Source organism: Dermacentor albipictus, chromosome 3 (assembly GCF_038994185.2).
Source record: "Dermacentor albipictus isolate Rhodes 1998 colony chromosome 3, USDA_Dalb.pri_finalv2, whole genome shotgun sequence".
NCBI lineage: Eukaryota > Metazoa > Arthropoda > Arachnida > Ixodida > Ixodidae > Dermacentor > Dermacentor albipictus.
The window spans coordinates 185,288,710-185,312,161 of NC_091823.1; the positions used below are offsets into that span (position 1 = coordinate 185,288,710).

General features: G+C 47.7%; 2 protein-coding genes across 12 annotated transcripts in view; both read right to left on the bottom strand.

Moving 5' to 3' along the window:
• LOC139057669 (DENN domain-containing protein 2D-like) overlaps positions 1 to 23,452 on the bottom strand; it is a 614,144-nt gene that overhangs the window by 467,606 nt on the left and 123,086 nt on the right. The window lies entirely within an intron of this gene.
• On the bottom strand, positions 6,957 to 8,685 carry LOC139057670 (tigger transposable element-derived protein 6-like). The gene has a single exon (XM_070536319.1). The coding sequence runs from the start codon at positions 8,573 to 8,575 to the stop codon at positions 7,049 to 7,051; it is 1,527 nt and encodes a 508-aa protein (XP_070392420.1). The 5' UTR covers positions 8,576 to 8,685; the 3' UTR covers positions 6,957 to 7,048.

The following is a 23,452-nucleotide window of genomic DNA, read 5'->3' on the forward strand; positions in this document are numbered from 1 at the left end:
TCAATGCGCTTGCACTATTGAATGATGGCATCGACGGCGTCACAGTCTTTGCAGATTAGTAGATTGAAGGCATCATCTGCTACGTCCTTTAACACGTGGCCCACTTTCTCAGACTCCGTCATGCCGTCGTCAGCTTTGCGGCAAAGGGCAAGCACGTCCTTGAGAAGAAAAAAGAAAACGAGAAATTTGAGCCGCTGCACGTTGGGCCGCTGCTCCAACAGCCGTCGTGTGCTCATTTTCCAGCCATCTCCAACTGGCTCTCTTTCGTCGCCCTTCGACACCTCTGAACACGAATGGGCTGCACCCATAGCTCTACGCCGCCCCACCCTCCAAAGCATGAATGGACCACGCCAACTGCGCCACTCGCAGATTACTCGCATGTTGCTCATGGCTCCTCATTCCGCTCAGTTATGTGAACAGCTTAATTGCTCGCATTCGTCGTTGGCTGCGTCGAAGTCGTTCCTGGCCATGCGGTTTCTCAGCTTCGCTGACTCGCTGCCGCTTTGAGGTAAAAAATATGTTTTCCAACATGATCGGCTCATCCCAATGATTGTTCTTACTCGCATGCTCGTACAGGGGTAGCCAGTCCTCTATGTCGGCATTGTCAGTCCCGCAGAATGTGCCTGGGTCTTTTAGCTGAGCCAGGACAACCCTGTCATTGCGGTCCCCTCAGTGGATGCCGAGCCCTCTTCAGCCACTGTGGAGAAAGACAAGCGTCGGCTGCTGTGGAGCTCCGTTGTACCATGTGGGTACCCCGCACCTCCCACCAAAATGCCATGGGGATGAGAGTAGCCTAAAGTGATAGGAAATTGATTTATGATATTTATACGGCTGCAGGCTAAATGGCAGAACAACACGAGCGCTACTCTGATCATCATCTTCGCCGTATTTCTGGCGAATTTGTCCATGCTCGGCAGCATGTGTGCTTCAGTGCGCAGGAATAGCGCGTAACAATATATTGTGCACTATTGTTACTTCAAAGGTAAAGAGAAACTGTTCCGGCAGGCGTACATTCAAACATGTTTTTCATATCTAAAAAAGCATACAGATCACTAACTTATTGTTTCAAGCTCAGTTTAGAGCAGGCTGTTTTAGGTCGGACTTGGGATGGTTTAAGACAAAAATAGTGCAGCAACAGTGCGCTGCAGCCGAGGAACGAGTGTTGGCACGCATCAGAGCTTCTGTCCAGTGGGTGCGTGCCTTTTTCCTCCAACCAATGCGAAACAACGCGTTCGCTTGTGGGCACGTGCTGAAGGCTGCCGACGCATGCCACTGCGGGGTGTTAACAGAGCAAAACGTAGATGGGACACGAGATGAGAAGAAGACACCGCAACTGCTGATTGCTAGAATAGTAGCTTGGGTTTGTTGGTTTTTGATCCTGGTGTTAACGGCACAAAACGTAGATGGAACACGAGACGAGAAGATGACACCACGAGGCAGCGCTTGTGGTGTTGTCTTCTCGTCTCATGTCCCCGGTCGAGCTTTTATCAATTGTCAAGAACATTGCAAGATGTGCGCCTGAGGATGAAAAAAGCTTGTGTATTTCAGAAGGGTAAATTCTCTCGCGAGGAAGTGGTCAAAGCAGAACCAGCAGCTGGATGTTAAGAGAACTGTTGAGTACCTCAAGCAGAATTATCTGGTTGATCTGGTTTTAATGATTTCTGATAAAGAAGGTAGTTTTGCTGTTCTGCCCAATTCGTCATATCGTCAGAAAGCGAGGGAAGCTGCTGCAAAAAATTTTACCATCAAGACGTGCACTGCCGCTAAGCTCAAAAAGCTAGCGCTGGGTCTGTGCGATAGGTGTAACAGGAAAAATCTTGGTTTGGCTATCAAGGATGCGAAAAGCAGAGTGCTCAGCATTGTCTTCTTCGCGAAAACCCATAAAAAAGATGTTTCTTTCCAAGCCTTCGTATCTGAGCATGATACAGTCGCCGACCGATTTTCCGGACTCCAAAAATTTGGACATGCCCGATTATTCGGTCAGCTTTGCGGCACCGCCATTCTACCCATAGACCATAATGTATAACAAGTGCTGAAAGTTCGGACACCTTGCAACCTCTCGTCTGATTTTTCGGACACCCCTTGAGCCAACTCGATCGAGGGCATCGTGCACCGACACTGACCAGCGCATAGTTCGACCATAGAATAAAGAACAACTTTAGAGAAGGGAACTGTACCTTCCACAGTGGTTCGAAAATAAGAAGCGGCAGCGCATGGAGCTTAGTGGGGGGTCCGACAGATGGCGCTACTTAAACAGAAAGCGGAAATGTCCTTTTTTTTTAGTACAATATTCAATATGGCCGCTTTATACCGGTGGCATACGCTGGGTACGCGACGTGCTCGCCTCGCTGGCTTTGCGGCATGCCTCAGCTGCCGCGTTTTGATGGCCAGGAGACTAAATAGCCTCTACTGATGCCCATAAAAACAAGCCACAAGTGAGTGAACAGGACGTGCGACTTTATTGGCAGAAGAAAAGCAGTGCACCTTCTCATACAAGATCAGAAATCAAATTCGCATGTCGAGATGCGCTGAAGCCATTAACGCGATCTCGTAAACTGCTCACTTTCGTCGCCACACATGGCGATCTGGTAACGAGCGACAATCAGTAGCGCAAACAAATTGGGCAGTGCACCACCTGTTTGCATCGACAGTCGCTGTAACTTACATTGCGAAGCAATCGGGTGACGCAAGGCATCTGCTGCCGCAACCAACACAGCGACATGGACTAAACGGCATTTTAGCGTTCTCACCTTTCCAACCTGCACGTTTCTTTTTCTTCATTCGGGGGCCGCTAATGTGTAACTCATAGTTAGTGCCCCACATTCTAAATGTGGGCATCACCATTTTGCAGCCACTTTTTCAGGCCTTTCCCCCCCATGTGGCTATCAACTTCGAACCATGTAATAACGTGTGCTGTCTCCGCTCACGCCACATCATGGCCGATGAAGGCCCACAAGCATAATTTGCCGGCAGCTGCAGCAAGAAATGTCGAACGGGGAGAGCACCAATTACGGTGCATGAAAACTGGGAGTCTTTGTCGCCGTGTGGACTGCAGGAGCAGATGGTTACCTCGGGAGACTGTTGCCCATGCAGCTAACCAGGTCGCCACATCGAAGAAACATAACACGGCGACCATTATCAAATTAGACTCTGCATTGAATCACCGCATAAGGTTCAGACAATACACCGTACATTGGCTAAGATCCACATGACAACAATGGGCATTCACGCACTACAAGTTGCATACAGCACATTGAGCTATCCGACTTCAGGCACAGTGCTTGCCTACGTCGCACATGGTGGTCTAGTAACGAGTGACAACCAGAAGCACAAGCAGATTGGACAGTGCCCCACCTGTTTGCACTGACAGTCACCGTAACTTGCACTGCGAATCAATCGGGTGACGCAGGCACCTGCTGCCATAGCCAACACAGCAACATGAACTGCCCGGCATCCTAGTGTTATCTCCTTTCTTACATGCACGTTTCTTTTTGTTCTTTCGGTGGCCACTAATGTGTCGCTCACACTTGGTGCCCCACCTGCTCTCAATATGGATGTCGTCTGTTTTGTGGGAATCACCATTTCGCAGCCACTTTTACAGGCCTTTCCACCCATGTGGCTATCAACTTCATACACTTCAAACCATGTCATCATGTATGATAGTCTCTGTTCACGCCAAATCATGGCCAAAGAAGGCCACAAGCACACTTTACCCACGGCTGCAGCAGAAAAGGACAAAGAGGGAGCGCCAATCACAGTACATGTAAACAGGAGTTTGTGTCACTGTGTGGACTGCAGGAACAGGTGCTTACCTCGAGAGGCCGTTGGCCAATACAACTGAACAGGCTGCCACATCCCAGAAATGTAACACGGCAACCATGACCAAGTGGGACAACATTGAAACAAGATTATGCAATCAAATCACTTCAGCATACTCTAACATAACGCTCAATCTATACATTGGCACTATGAATTGGCTACGATCTACATGACAACAGTGAGCATACACGCACACGGGTTGCTTGCAGCACATTCAACCGTCCGACTGTAGGCATAGTACTTGCCTTCGTCGCGCACTGCAGTCTGGTAACAAGCAACAACCAGCAGCGCAAGCAGATTGGACAGTGTGTCCCACGTGTTTGCACCGACAGTCGGCGTTGAATATGAGCAACTTGCATTGCGAAGCAATCGGGTGACGCAAGCATCTGCTTACCACAGCCAACAGCGACATGGAGTGCCCGGCATTTTAGCGTTACCGCCTTTCCAACCTGCATGTTTCTTTTTGTTCTTTTGCATGCCACTAATGTGTAACTCACACTTGGTCCCCCACATTCTCTATATATGGGCATGGTAGGTTTTGTGGACATCACTATTTTGCAGTCACTTTTGCAGGCCTTTCCACACATGTGGATATCAACTTCATACACTTAGAAATATGTAATTATGCATGAGAGTCTCCGTTGACGCCAAATCATGGCCGAGAAAGGCCACAAGCAAAATTTGCACACGGCAGCAGCAGGAAAGGACGGAACGGGGAGCACCAACCACGGTGCGTGTAAATTTGCAGTCTATGTCACTGTGCGAACTGTAGGAGCAGGTGCTTGCCTCGAGAGACTGTTTCCCAATGCAACTGACCAGGCTCCTACATATGAGAAACGTAACACGGTGACAAGTACCAAGTCGGACAGCGCCGAAACCAGATTCTGCAATCAATCACTTCAATGTAGCTTGCACAAAAACACAAGCTGTCGAGCAAGAATAGCAATTCTGAATGAGACTAGGAATTAAATATGGGAATGAGAAAGCTTGCATTCAAGAAAGAAGCCACTCTACCTTGCGTATTGAAAGCCAAAAACATTAACAAAAGTTAAATGCTACATAGCACAAAGTGTAAACGTTAATGCAAGACACACGCCAATGCCGCATCAGCTATTTCAGGAGAGGAATTGCACATGGCAACATACACTACAAAGAACTGCTACACATATGTTATGCTACTAGACAGTGACTGGCATTAAGTATGAGCAAAGAATCGGTTGACCTTTAATGTTTGTATGAGGAATAGGAATGATCTCTGACAAAAGTGTGGAATAAAAAGCTTGCATTCATTGAAACAAAATTATACTTGGCAAGAATTGGCAAGGCCAGGAAGCTCACTAAGGAAGGGCAAGCTGACAGAACACTCTTAGCCAGCGTCGTCTGTGCTTGTTCAGAGGTTGCAGGTACATCTGAAGACAAATAATTTTTGTTGTTGAGGTACCTGGATGTCTCTGCCAATATCCGTGCTGGTGGAATGATGGCATAGGCTCTTTTCACTCTTGAAACAGTCATCCGTAGACTTGAGATCTCATCCAAATAATTCTGGAATGGCTTCTTTGTTCGTGGTCTTGCGAATTCAGCTCCAGCCCCTTCCTGTTGGTGTAGATGGGGGCTCCCGTGATGACCAAGATGTACTTGGAACAGACTCTGTTGGGGCAGAACAATGGCACATGAGATACAGCAGAGATTATCCAAACTCATGTAGTGTTTTCTTTTATGTTCGAACTAATTATGCTGAACTGTAAACATGAACAAATGTTCATATCATCTGCTACAAACAAATGACATGTATCTCAAGACTAGCAAGCCAATACAGCATATATCAAGCATATTTATTTCTGAACCAGGCGTTGTTTACCTTGTAGTAGTAGCCAAAGTCCACACAATGACCTTGTTGTAGCAGGCAGCAGCTTCTGTTTAATGCATGGAGCGCGTTGCTTTATACTGGTGGCATCCTCATTACTGCATGTCTGGAACAGAAATTTTGACTGCATCAGAAATTGAATAAGCAGAATTTTGCAATAAAAAATGCGAAAAGGTGTGACATATACATTGCAATGGTTTGTGACTACAGAACACATGCAAATGTACACTGTTTGTTCTAGGGTACTTAAGCAGCATGTAAATAAATATGGTTACTCTCAGTAAAATTGATGTCTGCGTAACTACAATGCATGTCAACAGCTTAGGTATTATTAAGATCACAAATAAGAACATTTGTGCGCTCGTTTATACGCTAGAAGAGATCACACTGCTGATTTCACAAGCAAATAGATGAAAGACATGAAGCTATTAGAAATAATGCATTTTTTTTGTGCATGAACATGATGCACCGCTTCACTACTGCAAAAATAGATTTCCTGAGGTAAGCCAAACTGAACAGCAAGAACATTTGGAACCAACAGGTATGAAATATGGGTGAATTATCATGTGTGCAACTGTTTAATACATTAAATTCAGTACTTTAGCTTCAGTTTATCAAAAGGTTATTCGGTTCTGTGAACGAAAGAAGTTGCCGGCGGACTTGAAAAAAAAATATATTGATAAGGCAACTCAGTCACTTATGGCTATGGCTACAACGAGATGAAAAAACGTGACGCGCGTGCCGATATCGTTTCTCTTTCGTGAATGTGTGTATAATGATGGCCTCGCAACTGAAAGTTTATTTCGGAAACAGCAACGGAGGGTCCTGACTGCCCTTATGTATTGCAGCATCTAGTTCGATAACTTACCTCCACCTGTAAGTTAACGAGACGAATAAATTACATAGCGATTGAAGCAGTGATGTTAAACGACTCACCGATATTGCTGTCCCCAGTCGCAGCAGGACCCGGCTCCCATTTCGATGCAGACGTGTTCCACATGGCTCACGACTGAAACCTAGCTTTCAGGCTTACACCCCAAGTTAAATAACGCGAGATATCGAAGAGCAATAAACTGGTGTTAGCACAAAATAATCAACCAATGTACGAATCAAGGAATCCGTACCTGCCGTGCACGCGAACATACCGCCAAAATTTTAAATCCAGGCCAGAGGTCATGTGGGAGGTCGATGATGCTGCACGCTATTTTGCGTTTAAAAGGACAAAAAACAACAAAGTTGGTAATGAAAAGTACAGTTGAGCCCGCTTATAACGAACCCGAGCGTCACGCGGAATTCGTTCGTTCTATCCAGAAGTTCGTGGTATGTGGGCCACACACAAAAATTGACATCAATCAAAACAAAAATTTATTGAGAAAAAAAATCGGTGATCGTTGTCTGCTTCGTCAGAGCACACCCAATGACGGCGGTTTCAAGCTTGTTCAAAGCTGCGATGTGTTCGTCACCCAAGGCCTTAAAATACACAAGATTTCTAAGTGCCTCAATATGGCTCACTGCTGTGGTCGCGCTTACGGGTGCTGGCTCCGACGGATCGCTGTCGTCGTTCGATGCTTCGGCGTCGCTTGATGCCCGCACTTCCCGGACGGCGGTCTCGTCGCAGAACGACTCCGCAACTTCAGCAGCGTCGTCCACATCAACAAAATCTTGCCAATCAAGATCGCAGCCTGCCAGGTTAGCGTCAACAACGCGTCGCCACAAGTCGTCGTCAGGCTGGCTTTGTTCAGTGTCTTCAATGCCTGCTTCAGGTGCGTCAGCGAAGCCGGCCTTGCGAAAACAATTCCGGATGCATTCGGGTGTCACTTCGATCCACGCCGCTTTAATCATTTCTATCGCCGAGTACAGCGAGACCTGCAGAGGCACATTGGCAGCGGGGCGATCAACTGCAATCAGCATCCGCAGCACAACACGGGGCCTGTAGGCCGCTTTAAACGACCGTATTACACCCATGTCCAGCGGTTGCGCTTTTGAAGTGACATTTGGCGGCAGAAAAAGCAACTCAACTGCCGATAAGACAGCTTGGACATGGTGGGCGGTACAGTTGTCGAGAATCAGAAGAACTTTGCGCCCTTTCTTCGCCATGCTGCTGTCAAAGTCGATAAGCCATTCCGCGAACAACTCGCGTGTCATCCACGACTTCGAGTTATGCCTGTAACGCACTGGTACATATGTGCGGAAGCAACGTGGCCTCTTTGATTTACCGATGACAAATGGCAAGCATCGATTGCTTCCATCCATGTTGGTGCACAAAAGCACAGTTATGCGAACTTTGCTGTGCTTGCCGCCAGCACATTTGTCACCCTTCATGGCGTGCGTTTTGCCATGCAGCATTTGATAGAACAGCGCCGTTTCATCCGCGTTATACACATCCCTTTCAGCATAACTTGATACACGGGCCAAGTTTTTAGACATCCACGTGTTGATGTCTTCGTCGCTTACCGATGCCGATTCGCCGTTGATGGTCTTCAAAATAATTCCGTGGCGGAGCTTGAAACGATGGAGCCAGCCATTGCAAGGAGAAAAATCTGGGAAGTCCAGGAGGAACGCTAAGTCCTTTGCTTTGGACAACATCAGCGGCCCGCTGATGGGAACATTGCGTGCTCGAGTATCAAGGAACCACTTTAGAAGCGCGTCTTCAACGTCTGCATATGTGGCTTTCCGTAGGCGCTTCCTCGTCGCGGAGTCCGTGGCGGCACTCTTGTAGATTTTGTCCTTCTCTTTTAGTATCGTGGATATTGTCGATTTCGACAAACTATACTTTTTCACCAGTTCGTGGTTTTTCGCGCCTTGGGAAAGGTCTTTCAAGATCAACAGTTTCGTGGCCAAGTCCAAAGCTTTTCGCTTCACTGTCGAAGTAAACGCCGGCGAATCGGCCATCTCGGATAGGCACGGGAGCACACCAGTACGAAACAACGCCGACAACGCTAGCACAACCACACAACACCGCACAACCACAAGCAAGACAGTCCCGCAGTCATGTGAGGTGTGACGCGCGGTGTTAAGGGGGGGGGGGGGGAGGAGGGAAAGAGGGGGTACAAAAGCACGTGATCACGTGCTACGTTGTCAATTGGTGGAAAACTTCGCCGCTGCCCCGACGTCGACGATGGCGAGTGCAGTCCCGTGGCCAATGAGCTGTCACTTTCAGGCTTCCCTTCGACTTGCGTGTTCACGTTGTTCATGCGTTGCTCATGCGTGCTGGGCCGGCTTTTTTTTTTTTTTTCTTCTCTCGTTATCGCGGCGATCCCCTCGCCGCATCGCCGCTCCTCCGTGCCTCCGGTGAGACACCGCGGGAAAGCCAATTCTCGGAGCGTGCACAGCACAGGGTCGGCGGTTCTCGCCACGTGGAAAGTGGTCCGCGACACCAAGGCGTTCGCTGTAGCCGATCGACTAGGCTCGCGGGCGTTCGTTGTAGCTGAGACCGAGCGCCATAGCCTAAACGTATATTTTGACGGTCACGCCGGACTTCTTCGTGATAAGCGAGCGTTCGTCTTAAGTGGGGCCGTTATAAGTGGGCTCGACTGTACAATGTAAAATTAGGAATTATAATTTTGTAGTCTTTATCATGCAATAAAAACGCTTCGTTTACCAATGAAGAAAGTTTGTAGGTTAAAATTGCGCTTACTACGGCGCCTCTAGCGGGAGATAATGTGCTCAAGGGGGAACATTTTTAATTGGTGTACTATGCCTCTTTCTTTAGCAGCGCCGCGCGGTCGATTTTTTCGCCCTCTGTGGCCATTTGTTGAACTTGAGAGTGTGCGGGGCCTGGTTCGACTTGCTGAACGCCGTTTTTGTTTTGAACGGAGCCTCCTTGCTGCCCCACGAAGTGGCGCTACTGGAAATCGCCGCTCATCATCATCGTTTCTGTCTGATTCTATAGAGTGGCCGTACAGCAGTTCCGGTTTCAGCTTAGTAAGCCATGTCAAGACAATGCAGAAGCTGATTTGTTTCTTTCGCGCACGACGTTGCGAGCAGGCCGCGTTTTTCGTTTGTACGACTGGTGTCGGCACGGTGGTGTTTGCTTTGTGTGCTGTGTCGAGGTTTCGGTGATCCAACGCGGCGTACAGAAACATCACGACAAGTGTCTAATGGCGCCGACAGTGCCCACGCAGACTGTGCTGGGGAATGCCGGCAAGCAGGTGCCGGAAGGCCTAAGATTTGTCGCCTTCCGATGTGCTCCCTACTGACGCGGAAAATGTTCTGTCGAGACCTACGCAGTGGTTGCATTGCGATTCCGGACACCGTCTCATATGACAGTTTCACAGGTGCTGACACTGCTGTACTGACATGCGCAGAACTCGACGACGGCAAGATCACTCGTCAGGTTTCTGCTGCACCGCCGGACGATGACTCCGAGTTGGAAGATGACGCACCATGTGCTACACTGCCATCGCATGCGGAGCGTGCACAAGCAGTGACTGTGCTTTCAGCCGCCTATAGTGACCGTACGACCCTCTCCGAGATTCAGGCTTATCTGATTGCGCTTAAACGGAACAGCGTGCAACGGCGCACTCGCTATTTCTTCAAGCCTACTTCCGAGCCCGAATAAGTGCGTGGAAATAAAGGATTTCATTTTTTTTTCTTAATCTTTTTCGGACAGCTGTTTATTCGGACATTTCCGCAGTCCCCGTGAGGTCCGAATAAACGGTCGGCCACTGTAAATGGCAGGGGACTGTCTCTAAGTTTCTGCAGAAACACTTGCACTTGCTCATGAAATATGGCAATATGACACTTGACTTGCTCAGAAATATGGCATCCTTAAAGTAAAAGAAGTATACAACTTCTGTCTACTTAAGTACATCCATCATCATAGATTGTTCTTTTCATGCCCAGATAATTCCAACAGCCGCTATGCATTTCGGACGAAACGTAAGCTTGTTCCTATCACACGCACCAATTATGGCAAGCAAACACTAGGCTACCAGATTCCCACGGTAATAAATAACTTTCCCTTTGAAACTGAGTATTACCTTCCACAAAAACGCTTTAAATCTACAATTAAAAAATACCTATTGGAACAAACGGAATGATACATTTATTTAGTCGACATACTTTGTATTTATTTGTATTTATTTACTACTTTTTGTTGTATTTATTTGTATTTTTTGCTACCTGTGATATTGTTTCTTTGTTTTAGGACTGATATATTTGTTTGTATAAAAAAGATGTTGTGTCTTTAAACCCCTAATACGATAAATTGTGTACTCAATTTATTCTTTTCTTGTACAAATTTTGTGCATGTTAACTTACTGCTTCATGCTTTTACTATGCTTGAGAAATTCATTGTGTATTTTGTTGTGAAGTGCTTATGCACAATGCCAGCTGTTTTACGGGTGACCGGGACCTTGTCAGGCTCTTGCCTTTTGTCTTGGCGCCCTCTTTTCGTTGAAAAGAAAATAAACTTTCACTTTCACTTTCACTCAGAATTGAGGACCCATTCATGATAAAGAATTCCGAAGAGCTTATCGCATTTCTTTGCGATCAGGAAGCCTCGGGAATCGTTGTTTCCATTTTCCATTGACATCATTGACCTATTTTATTCCATTCCACAAGATAAATTGCTTTGTGCTATTAGGGATTCCACTGATGACTACGGCCCAGTGGCTTTTCAGAATGCATATAGCGTAAAAGTGTGGACAACTTTATGGAAATTCTTCGTTTCTATCTTGCATCGACCATCACTAATTTCGAAGGAAAAAAACTTCATCCAAAAACACCGCATGTGTATTAGTTGCTGTATTGCCTCTTTATTAAGTGACATCCTTTTATCATATTTTGACAAGCGAATTGCTGAATGCCTGGATACAACCTACTCGGCTAAGATTTTTAGATATGTTTAAAAGGGGCATCGAAGGGAGGGGGTTCAATTGCAGTGAACCATGTTCATGAAATTTTCCGCGAGAGCGCCTTTGGGTTGAGTTTCACTTTTGGGTTGCTTCGCATGGATGCCTGCAGCTCCTAGACATTTGCATTGTGGTTGCTGGATCCTATACATGCTGGAAGTATTTGCCTCGCTCAAAAAAAGGTATTTTAAACTACCAGTCTGCTTATTCGAAGCTTGTCAAAAGGGGAATAGCAAAAAACTGCCTGCGTGCTGCTAAGCATGAGATGCAACTTAGCGTGCTTTTTCAGCTGCTAAGACTGCACAGCGCAGGATTTCACTGTGAGATGGTCACCTCGGTGCTAGAAGCCCTTGCCAAGGAAGCATGGGGCCCATCAGAGCTCCACCCAAGCGAAGAGCCGTAACACCGAAGACCTGTTGCTCCCCCCCACCTTATACTACCACCAAATCTCTCACCGCCTCAGAAAGGCGGCTGAAAAATGTGAAATCCCGGTGGTTTTTACGGTGCCCAAGAAAGTGGCGGGCATGTGCAACAAGGTGCCGGGAAGGAAGGAAAGGAATGAATGCAGTATCAAGCATGTTGACAGGTATGCACGATAGGGGTAGTGTACCAGATACCCCTCTCATGTGGCAACAGCTACATAGACGATGAGCAAAACGAGAACAAGGTGAAAGCAGGAGCCAATGTTTCAGCGTGAGGACTTGTCTTCTTCAAGGCGACGTATGCTTTCCTAGACACAGTATGTTTAGGTGGGGTTCTTCTAAAGGGGAGAGGGTGTAAGGCGGGAGGGTGCGGCAACGAGGGAAAGTGTGTTAGCGTGTCGAATTGAGAGTAAAGGAATGCTGTGCACAAGGCCAAGGCCACCCACCCGTCTGTCAACCCCGTGTCAATGGCCTCTGACACGCCAGCTGAAAAAAAGAAAAGAGGAAAGGAAAGGGAAGAAAAAGAGAAAAAATAGGAGAAAAAAAAAAGGATACGACAAGAACCCAAACTAAGTGTTGTTGCCTATAGCTTGTAGCTTAGTATAGCTAATAGATTCTAAAGCTCCATTTGAAATGTTTATGCCTATTGGTTGCAACGTATTGAACTTATAAATAAGGTATGATTCTCTGTATTTTCTTTCTCGTTCAGAACGGAAATTTGACTGTAAGATGTAGAGTTTAAGTTCATCAAAGTTATGACCTGGTTGGTTGAAATGCTCGGCGACGACTTTGAAAAGCTTTTTAGCTGTGTCCGCGCGATGTCCGTTTAATCTGACGTTCATTGATTGTCCTGTTTCACCGATATCTTGTTTCTTACAGAAGGAACATTCAAGCATATAAATCACATTCGAACTTGTACAAGTGAAGCTAGATTTGACTTCATGTGTATACCTATTCGCGGTGCTTTTCATTTTAATGTCACTTTGAAGGTGCCTGCAGGTTTTGCACCTATAGGGTGACAACATGCTTTTATTACAGGGGAATGCTGTTGGCTGACTTTTGTGTGCACTAACATGTCTTTAAAGTTCCTGTTTCGGTGATAGGTAACTCTAGGTACATCCGGGAACGCTTTTTACAGACGCTCGTTACTTGATAATATTGGGTGGTATTTTCTTAGGATGTTGTTTATGTTTGGGAGTGCATTAGAATATGTTGTTATAAAGGCCGGCGATCTGTTAGATTCCAGTGTGGGCTGTCTCTTCGCCAATTCCGACTGTCTCTCCAATCTTGATGCGGCGCCATAAGCTCTATCGAGAGCAACTTGGGGATAGTACCTTTCTGTTAGCGTTGTTTTAAGGTTGTAGCGGCAGCAGCATCGGCGTCGCACGAGAGTTGACGTAGACGCTCGCGTCTACTCGAGGCTCGAGCGGCTGACACGCTCCGGCACAGGCTAGCGTTCCGAAGGACATGATTAAAAAGAATGCTACGCTAAGCGATCGAGTGTTCGTTCTTTCTATCCTGCGAGAGCCCGACTTTATCGGTCTACGTGGTCGCTCGTCGCCACAGTTTGGTGACCCGGACGTGATATTGCCATACGCTCCTGTGGTAGAGACGACCATGGACCAGACCAACGCTACGAGAGCTCAAGGCCAGAACCCTTCCGAGGAACGCGGTGAGCCCTCCTGTTCCGCCATCGCTGTTCGCCTCCCACAGTACTGGGACCAGCATCCTTCGGCGTGGTTTCTTCAGGCCGAAGCGCAATTTCAAGTCGCTGGTATCCGCTCTCAAGCCTCGAAGTTCCATTACGCCGTCGCAGCACTCTCGCCCGCCGCCATTGACGAGGTAGCAGATTTGTTGAACTCCCCATTGTCTGCCGCCGCCTATGACGATCTCAAGGCAGCACTGCTACAGCGCACAGCAGCTTCACAGCGTTCTCACATCCAGCAGCTTCTGTCCGCTGAAGAACTCGGCGACCGACGCCCTAGTCAACTTCTTCGCCGAATGAGCCAGCTGCTCGGAAACAACGCGAGATCCGTCGGCGACACGCTCTTGCGCGAACTGTTTTTGCAACGACTCCCGGCTAACGTTCAGATGGTCCTGGCGACAGCCTCTACCATGGATCTTACCGGACTTGCCGCTTTGGCCGACAAAGTCATGGAAGTAGCCACCCCCAACCATCACAGCCAAGTCACCGCCTCTGGGTGACAATACAACCGCTCTGCAAACTCTTCCCTGCGCTTCCGCAGTGCAATCTCCGCTCGACTCCTTGTGTGAGCGCCTGGAACGCATCATCTGTGGAGCGGAGCATCGCCGCGCGTCTCGTCGCCCACGCAGCCGTATTTCCAGCAGATCAAGACGCACGGGCACTCGCAATGAAGCCTCAACTACAACGCCTGGCGTTTGCTACTACCACCGCCGTTTTGGAAACGACGCTCGTCACTGTCGGCATCCCTGTGCTTGGCAGGGAAACAGGCCGGCCGACCTCTAACGGCGACGAGTGGTCCGGCCCAGCACCCAAGTCGCCTTTTCTACGTGACGGACAGAGTTACGGGACAACGATTCTTAGTCGACACAGGTGCTGACGTAAGCATTCTCCCCGCCCAACACTCCGACTGAAAAGCGACACCTGTCTCGTTTTTGCAAGCCGTCAACGGCACCAGGATTCCAGTTTTCTCGTCACGCTCCGTCATGCTAAACCTTGGCCTTCGACGAGCATTCCGCTGGATTTTCCTGGTCGCAGACGTCCGTCATGCAGTCATTGGAGCAGACTTCTTGCATAACTACGGACTCCTTGTGGACATCCAACGACGCCGTCTCATCGACTCCGTGACCCAGCTATCTGTTCCCGGTGTCCCATCATCAGGCACATCGCCCATAGCACCTATTTCTGCCATGTTGGACGAAACTTTCGCCGCGCTCCTACGCGAGTTTCCCACTTTGACGCGCCTGCCGGACTGGACGCAACCGGTACAACATGACGTGTGCCATCACATCGCCACCTCCGGCCCACCGGTCTATTTCTGACCCCGGCGTTTGTCTCCGAAGAAACTCAAGATCGCTCGCGCGGAGTTCGAACACATGCTGCAACTTGGCATCATCCGCCCTTCCTCCAGTAACTGGGCATCACCACTTCACATGGTGCCGAAGAAAACGGGCGACTGGCGCCCATGCGGCGATTACCGGGCATTAAACAACGTCACAGTTCCTGATCGCTACCCGCTACCGAACAATCAGGACTTCACGGTAGCGTTGCACGGTGCGACGATTTTTTCTAAGATCGATCTCGTTCGCGCCTACCATCAACTACCGGTCGCTGAAGAAGACATTCCCAAGACCGCCATCCCCACACCCTTTGGTCTTTTCGAATTCCTCCGCATGCCTTTCGGTTTACGGAACGCGGGCCAATCCTTTCAGCGTTTCATCGATTCCGTCACCCGAGGTTTACCTTTCGTTTTTGAATACATTGACGACCTTCTCGTCGCAAGCTCTTCGGCAGAAGAACATCTTCACCACTTGCGGTTGTTGTTTTCCCGCCTTGCCAGTAAAGGAATTGTCATCAACGCCGCCAAGAGTGAATTCGGTCAAACCGAACTCGAGTTCCTCGGTCATATCGTCGACGCTAACGGCATTCGACCACTGCCGTCCAAGATTCGCGTCATCGAAAACCTTCCCCGACCGACCACACTCACCAAGCTTCGCCAATTTCTCGGATTCGTCAATTTCTACCGCCGATTCATTCCCGAGTGCGCACGACTTATGGCTCCGCTAGACGCTCTCCTGGTAAACAAACGCAAACAAGTGCTTCAGTGGACTGAAGAGGCCACCGACGCTTTCACAAGAGTCAAGTCTGCCCTTGCCGACGCGACGCTGCTTAGACACCCAAAGCCAGACGCACCCACTGCCACCATGACCGACGCTTCAAATACCGCCGTTGGTGCCGTTCTGCAGCAATTCATCGACAATGAATGGCATCCACTCGCTTTTTTTCTCCAAGAAGCTGAAGCCTGCGCAGTCCCGCTACAGCGTGTTCGGCCGTGAATTACTCGCTGTTTACCTGGCTATCAAGCATTTTCGCCATTTCCTCGAAGTCTTGACTGTCTTGACTGACCACAAGCCCCTTGTGCACGCAACGAATCGCTTGGCGTCCTGTTACTCGCCCCGCGAGATTCGACACCTTTCCTACATCTCCGAGTTTATAACAACGTTCCGCCACATCAAGGGCACCGACAACGTTCCAGCCGACGTCCTCAGTCGTGTCAATGTCGTTTCCACGTTGACATCGGAACCTTTCATCATCGAGGCCGACTTACTCGCCAGTCAACAGCGTGACGACACTGAACTTCGTACCCTCCGGAATTCGTCAACGTCCCTGAAATTGGAAGACGTCGTTGTGACCCCAGATGGTACGTCCATCGTCTGCGACACTTCTAACGACACACCCAGACCATACATTCCGGCATCCCTTCGCAGACGTCTATTTGAAACTGTGCACAACCTGTCGCACCCTGGCATACGCGCGACACAGAAGCTCCTTTCTAGTCGTTTCGTTTGGCCTCGGCTAAACTTGGCAGTTGGCGATTGGGTTCGCTGCTGTTTGTCGTGTCAACGTTCGAAGATCCAGCGTCACCCCATTCCGCCTGCCAAGTCTTTTCTTCCACCGGATGCTCGTTTTGACACCGTACACCTGGACCTCGTCGGCCCTCTCCCACCTTCGAAAGGGTACTGCTACATACCGACATGCATCGACCGTTATACACGGTGGCCAGAAGCTACACCTATATCTGATATCTCAGCGCCCACAGTTGCAGCAGCTTTCATGTCTACGTGGATCGCAAGGTTCGGCTGCCCATCCACAATAATCACAGATCGCGGTCGACAGTTTGACTCAGCACTCTTCAACGAGCTACTCAAACTACTCGGAACGACACGTTTTCGCACAACTGCTTACCACCCGCAGTCCAATGGACTAGTTGAACGTTTTCACCGGCATCTCAAGGCCTCCCTTATGGCACATGAATCAGCGGAGAAGTGGGTCCTGCATTTGCCCCTCGTCTTACTTGGCATCAGAGCCGCACTCAAGAGCGACCTAGGTTGCTCCTGTGCTGAACTAGTTTACGGCACTCACCTACGCCTTCCGTGCGATTTCTTTGTCGCCACCCCCCAAACGCCTATGCCATCACCTGCCGACTACGTTGCCGAACTGCAAGTTTTCTTCAGCCAGATGCGCCCCGTGCCTACACGTTCACAAGAAGCAAGGTCCCCGAACGTTTCTCCCGCACTCAGCTCTGCTACCCACGTATTCGTGCGTAACTGTGCCGTGCGGAAGACTTTGCAACCACACTACTCCGGGCCATATTGTGTTCTAGAGCGTCGTCCGACGACGTTTGTTGTCAATGTCAACGGCCGATCTGACACAATTGCCCTGGAACGTCTCAAACCCGCCTACATCGAAGCACCCGCACCATCAGCTCCATCAGTATGCGATGCGACCCTGCTGCACCCTTCGCCGCCGCCAGTGCACGTGACACCGAAGTCCAACGCCAAGACACACCGCGTCACGTGGACTTTCCATCGTTCGTCGAACTTTCTTCCTCTCTAGGGGGGGAGCCCTCTGTAGCGGCAGCAGCATCGGCGTCGCACGAGAGTTGACGTAGACGCTCGCGTCTACTCGAGGCTCGAGCGGCTGGCACGCTCCGGCACGGGCTAGCGTTCCGAAGGACAAGATTAAAAAGAATGCTACGCTAAGCGATTGAGTGTTCGTTCTTCCTATCCTGCGAGAGCCCGACTTTATCGGTCTACGTGGTCGCTCGTCGCCACAAGGTCATTTAGGTGGTGGATATAATCGTGGTCTTTGGTGCAGATTCTTCTTATTCGTTTCGCTTGTCCGACAAAAATTCCTTGCTTGCAACGTCGCGAGTGATGACTGTTGTAGCCTAAATATTGCTGGCTAGCCGAAGGCTTCCGGTAAAGTGTCGTTTTCAGTTTTCTATGTAGACCGTCGAGTCCAGGAAGTTGACCTGACTAGGAGAGTGGTGAGCATTAAATTTAATACTAGGGTGAATGTGATTCAAATGGCTAATTAAGTCGTTTATGGCGTTTGTGCCGTGTTCCCATATTATAAATATGTTGTCAATGTAACGAAGATAGGTGTGGGGTTTTAAAGGGTAGGATTTCAGCAGGTCTGCTTCAAGCTGTCCCATGAAAATGTTCACATACGTGGGAGCAAATGGCGTGCCCATGCTAGTGCCGAAAGTTTGCAGGTAGTGAATAGAATCGAATTCGAAATAGTTGAGCCTGAGAACTAACCTAAGGAGCGATAAGTAAACTTCAGGAGCGTGCGCCTGGAGATTGATTGCGAGGGATCTAGAAACGGCTTCCGTTCCTTCACTCATTGGAATGTTGGTGTAAAGGGCAGAAACATCCAAAGTGACTAGAATAGCGCGGTCTGAAAGGATTTGTTTGGCGTTGATGACGTCGATAATTCAAAGGAGGTGCGGCGTGTCTTGAACGAAAGATGGGAGGTTGGTGGGTATGTTTGACAGGTGGTGATTTAAGAATTTAGGTAATGACTCAGTAGGTGTATTGTTATTAGACACAATAGGCCGACCTGGGATTTCTGCTGTAAATACTTCTTCAACCGGAACTTTATGTATTTTAGGAAGATGATAAAAGCGGCCTGCATTTTTGTTCTTGGGCATCATAAAGCGATATTCAGATTGCGCGATTAGTTTCCAGGACAGGAGCTCCGCTATTGTGCTTATCACAATATTGCTGTAATCTGAAGTTAGGTTAGAGTCGAGTTTTCTGTAATGGGTGTGGTTGCCCAGTTGTTTAGAGGCCTCATTCTTGTACTTTTCTATAGGCCAGATCACGATACTGCCGTCATTGTCTGCAGGTTTTATTACGGTATCATTCCTTTTCGCAAGTTCTTTAAGGATTTGGTGTTGAGCGGGCGTCAAATTTTTGCGTTTGCGGCAATGCCGCGTTGACTAGAATTTTCTTTGATATCAGTTTTATGTATAAATCCAGTTCTGGGCACTGTTCGGTTTCCGGTGTCCACGTGCTAGGTGGTCTAAGAGAGTCTCTATCTTGTTTTCCTACATATGGTCTATTAAAAAAGAACTCCTTGATGCACATGCGTCGTGAAAACTCATATCTTTATGGAGTTCGTATTCGTTTACTGCATTGTTCGTTAGACAGAACGTTAGACCACGTTTCAGGAGATCAACTTCTTCGGGGCTTAGACTCTGGAATATGTCTACTACATTGCTGCAGTGCTCTGGATGCTCGCCTGTAGGACTGTCGGTGGAGCTACATGCTGCAGAGGTTACATTAGTTTCATTGGATGGATCTGCAGCTCTAATATCTTTGCGCTGGTATTTATCTAGTAATTTTTCCTCCTTAGTTTGGACGAATTGTTTAAGTTCTCTTCTTTCTTGTTTAGATAACGTTATGATGTTGAGTTGATTAGCAATTATCATAAGTTGTTCCTTGCAGGGTTCTTCGAGATTGACAATAAGGGAGAGCGATGCATTTTCTAGGACAGCATTCCACTTTAATAATAGCTTGGAGGGTATAGAATCAAGGGCACATCTAACCTTAATTCTGAGACCTTTTGGGATTTTCCTCTGTTTAATGCAGCTAGTGTAAGTTTTTAGGCGAAATCTGTAATTTGTTTGTTTTGCGACGAGTTTGCGGGATTGGAGGAAAGAGCAAGATTTGTTGTTGCGTGTGCTATCCCTAGTGCGTGGTAGTTATTTCTGTTTGGTTCGGGCCTACCTCCCGGGCAAAAAATCTTCAGGTGGTGTCTTTCCAAAGCTTCCCAAAGCTGTCGCCGAGCATTTCAACTAACCAGGTCCTAACTTTGATGAACTTAAACTCTACATCTTACAGTCAAATTTCCGTTCTGAATGAGAAACAAAATACAGAGAATCATACCTTATCCATAAGTTCAAGACATTGCAACCAATATGCATAAACATTTTAAAGGGAGCTTTAGAATCTATTCGCTATGCTAGATTTCAAGCTATAGGCAACAACACTTAGTTTGGTTTCTTGTAGTATCCTTTTCTTTTCTTCTTCTTTTTTTTTCTTCTTTTTTTCTTTTCTCTTCCCTTTCTTTACCTCTATTTTTCTTTTTTTTTTTTTCAGCAGGCGTGCCATTGACACGTGGTTGACAGACGGGGGGGTATGGGGGGGTGGCCTTGGCCTTGTGCACAGCATTTCCATACTTTCAATTCGACAGGCCAACACACCTTCCTTACACCCTCTCCCCTTTAGAAGAACCCCACCTATACATACTGTGGCGAGGAAAGCATACGTCGCCTTGAAGAAGACAAGTCCACGTGTCGAAACGTTGGCTCCTGCTTTCACCTTGTTCTCGTTTTGCTCATCGTCTTGAATTTCCATCTCCCGCATTCCCTGTGCTTTCCCTGAACAGCTACACAGGGCAGATGAGATGGTGTTTAAAGGGACCCTGAAACGATTTTGACGATTTTCTACAAACGTACTGAGCTGTTAGAGTAGGTCCTTGTGATCATTAATTGACACGTCTTAGTACTCCACGTAAAGCGTGTAATTTATTATAAGGTTTTAAAAATGCACGTCGCTGCCGATTGCAGTACACTGCTCGGCGGAATTTTAAGCCGGCCCTACCCATATGACCGAAATCACCCATATGACGTCAGTGGGGCGAGGTATCCGATTGGCTGACCAGGGCGCGTGATCGATAATGTTTCCAGCTTTATGGTAAACAAATGATGTTCGTAATAGTTGGAATGTTAGTTCATTTGTTTTTATAAAAAGAATTTCAGTTTTTCAGTACACTTAAGCACTTCTGGCACACAGCAAGTGTCGTCTGCTTGTGTTACAACGTGCTCCGTCTTTGACGAGAGCTCCGCCGTCAGTGTCGGTTTGTCTTTTCGCTAGCGCTATGATTTGACTTTGCTGCATTGTGGACTGCAAACGTAGCGACTGGCAATATGTCAAGCTGCGACATCGCGTCCCTCTGCAAGCCAGTAGATGAGCGAACTGGCTGCAGCACATCGGACTGCCACTATCCAATCGGCGCCAGGATTTGTGCGATTCCGGCCGTCACTTAACACCGGAACATTACTAACGCAATAGCGTTTCGCGAATCCGGTATTAGGGTAAACGCTAGCGCAAGGGGACATGGCTTGGCGATGTCCCCTTGCGTGGCGTTTCAGGAGATGAACAGAAGCGCAAATGTGAGCGGTCTGCACGGTGCAGCCACCTGGTGGCATAGAGCTCAACCACACACAGTAGCAGTAACAAAATGTATTCTTCTTTGCTGCTGGTGTAAATTTTTCGAGGCGTGTAATCATTAACACATTCTTTTGGTAAATGTTTAAAATGTTTTACACTTGGTTAGAGCAATATTAGCTCTTTCTGTGGCTGGTTAAGTTCTGCGCCAACGGGTGGCTGGACCATGGAGACCGATCGGGCAGCTCACGTAAGTCTACGCTAAAGCTCCTTCATCAGCTTGAGTTTATGTCTCCACCGTTCCATCGAAATGTTCAGGTAGTGTGTGGCTACCGGAATACCAGACACGTTCGGCGCTACAACAGAATGCTCGCAACGCACGCTGCTTCGATAGGTCTCGCTTGGGGTCGACGGCCAAACGGCTAGCGGAGAGGTTTCTCGCGAGCGGGGGCGGGCTCCAAAACAACCGGAAGTGGATGATGTGACGTCGCATCGTGACACAGAACCAGTGAAGCCGGAGCTTAGCCCCGATCGCTTGGCGAACGAGTTGAGGAGGAAAAGCATGGCTATGGAGAAGGGTAACTTGCAATCGCTTGTAGTTTCGTTAATACGTAACGCTTCACTTAAATTGTGGTGCGAATGTTCTACTTAAGCTGTAATCTATGCGTCTACAAAATTTGTTCGAACCGTTTCAGGGACCCTTTAAACATCAGACTGCAGGAGCACTATGCAGGGGTAGAAGGATTGGCAGGGGGTTACAAATCGACTGACCATTGTCACCACTGTCGTAATTGCATGCCTAGGTTCCGCGACACAAAAGTCTTGAAGATGTTTGCATTGCAACTGAGCTGAGAAATCTATGAAGCATACTGTGTAAAAATGCAATCTGGCAGCTGCGTAAGCAGCTCTTCAATGTCACTTAGTGAAAGAAGAATAAACTTATTTATTTATTTAGTGAAAGAGAGTCAAATTATTTACATAGATATTTGTGCCGCTCATGCCTGCATGCCAATGTCGAGTGATGGTTGTCCGATGATTATCAAGTGTGATTATGATACATGTTAAAAGGTGTGGCTTTGTTGGAGTAAACCTGAGTTGAAGTTCCACGCTTGTCCAGTGTGTTTCCTTTCTTTGCCTGTTGTCATTTGCACGGTTACATAATGGATTCAAATATCAACCACCAACTAGCCCGCCTTTCTCTGTTACTGTACAGTACCCAAAGCAGCCACAATACCTCCATTCGAAGTAGTAATGAACAGGTTACAGAGGCTCCTTCTATAACTAGCGATGAAGTTAGAAGGGCCTTATAAGACATGAAATGAAGAAAAGCCGCAGGAGAAGATGGAGGAGAATCTCCAAGAGAATGAGGGTAACACTGGACTTTAGTCAACCATAGGAACAGGCAGACTTCAGGAAGGGATACTCTACAAAGGATCACATCCATGTGATCAATCAGGTTATCGAGAAATCTGCAGAGTACAATAAGCCTCTCTATATGGCTTTCATAGATTACGAAAAGGCATTTGATTCAGCAGAGATACCAGCAGTCATAGAGGCATTAGGTAACCAAGGGGTACAGAACGCTTACATAAATACCTTGGGAAATATCTATAGATGTTCTACAGCAACCTTAATTCTACCGAAAAAAAGCAGGAAGGTACCTATAAAGGGATCAGACATGGAGACACAATCTCTCCAGTGCTACTCACTGCGTGCTTGGATGAAGTATTCAAGTTATTAAACTGGGAAGGCTTAGGAGTAAGGATAAACGGCGAATATCTCAGCAACCTTCAATTTGCAGATGACATTATCCTGTTCAGCAACACTGGGGACAAGTTACATCAAATTATTGAGGACTTTAACAGAGAGTATAAGAGTGGGGTTGAAGATTAATATGCAGAAGACAAAGATAATCATGAATAGCTGGGCAAGGGAACAAGAGTTCAGGATCGCCAGTCAGCCTCTAGAGTCTGTGAAGGAGTGCGCTTACCTATGTCAATCATAGAGAATCCTGACCATACGAAGGAAATTCACAGAATAAGAATGGGTTGGAGTGCATACGGCGTTGGAGTGCATACATACTCAGATCCTTACTGGAAGCCTATCATTATCATTAAAAAGAAAGGTGTACAATCTATGCATTCTACCGGTGCTGACATATGGGGCAGAAACTTGGAGACTGACAAAGAAGCTCGAAAACAAGTAAAGAACAGTGCAAAGAGCGATGGAATGAAGAGTGTTAGGCATGATGTTAAGAGACAGGAGAGAGT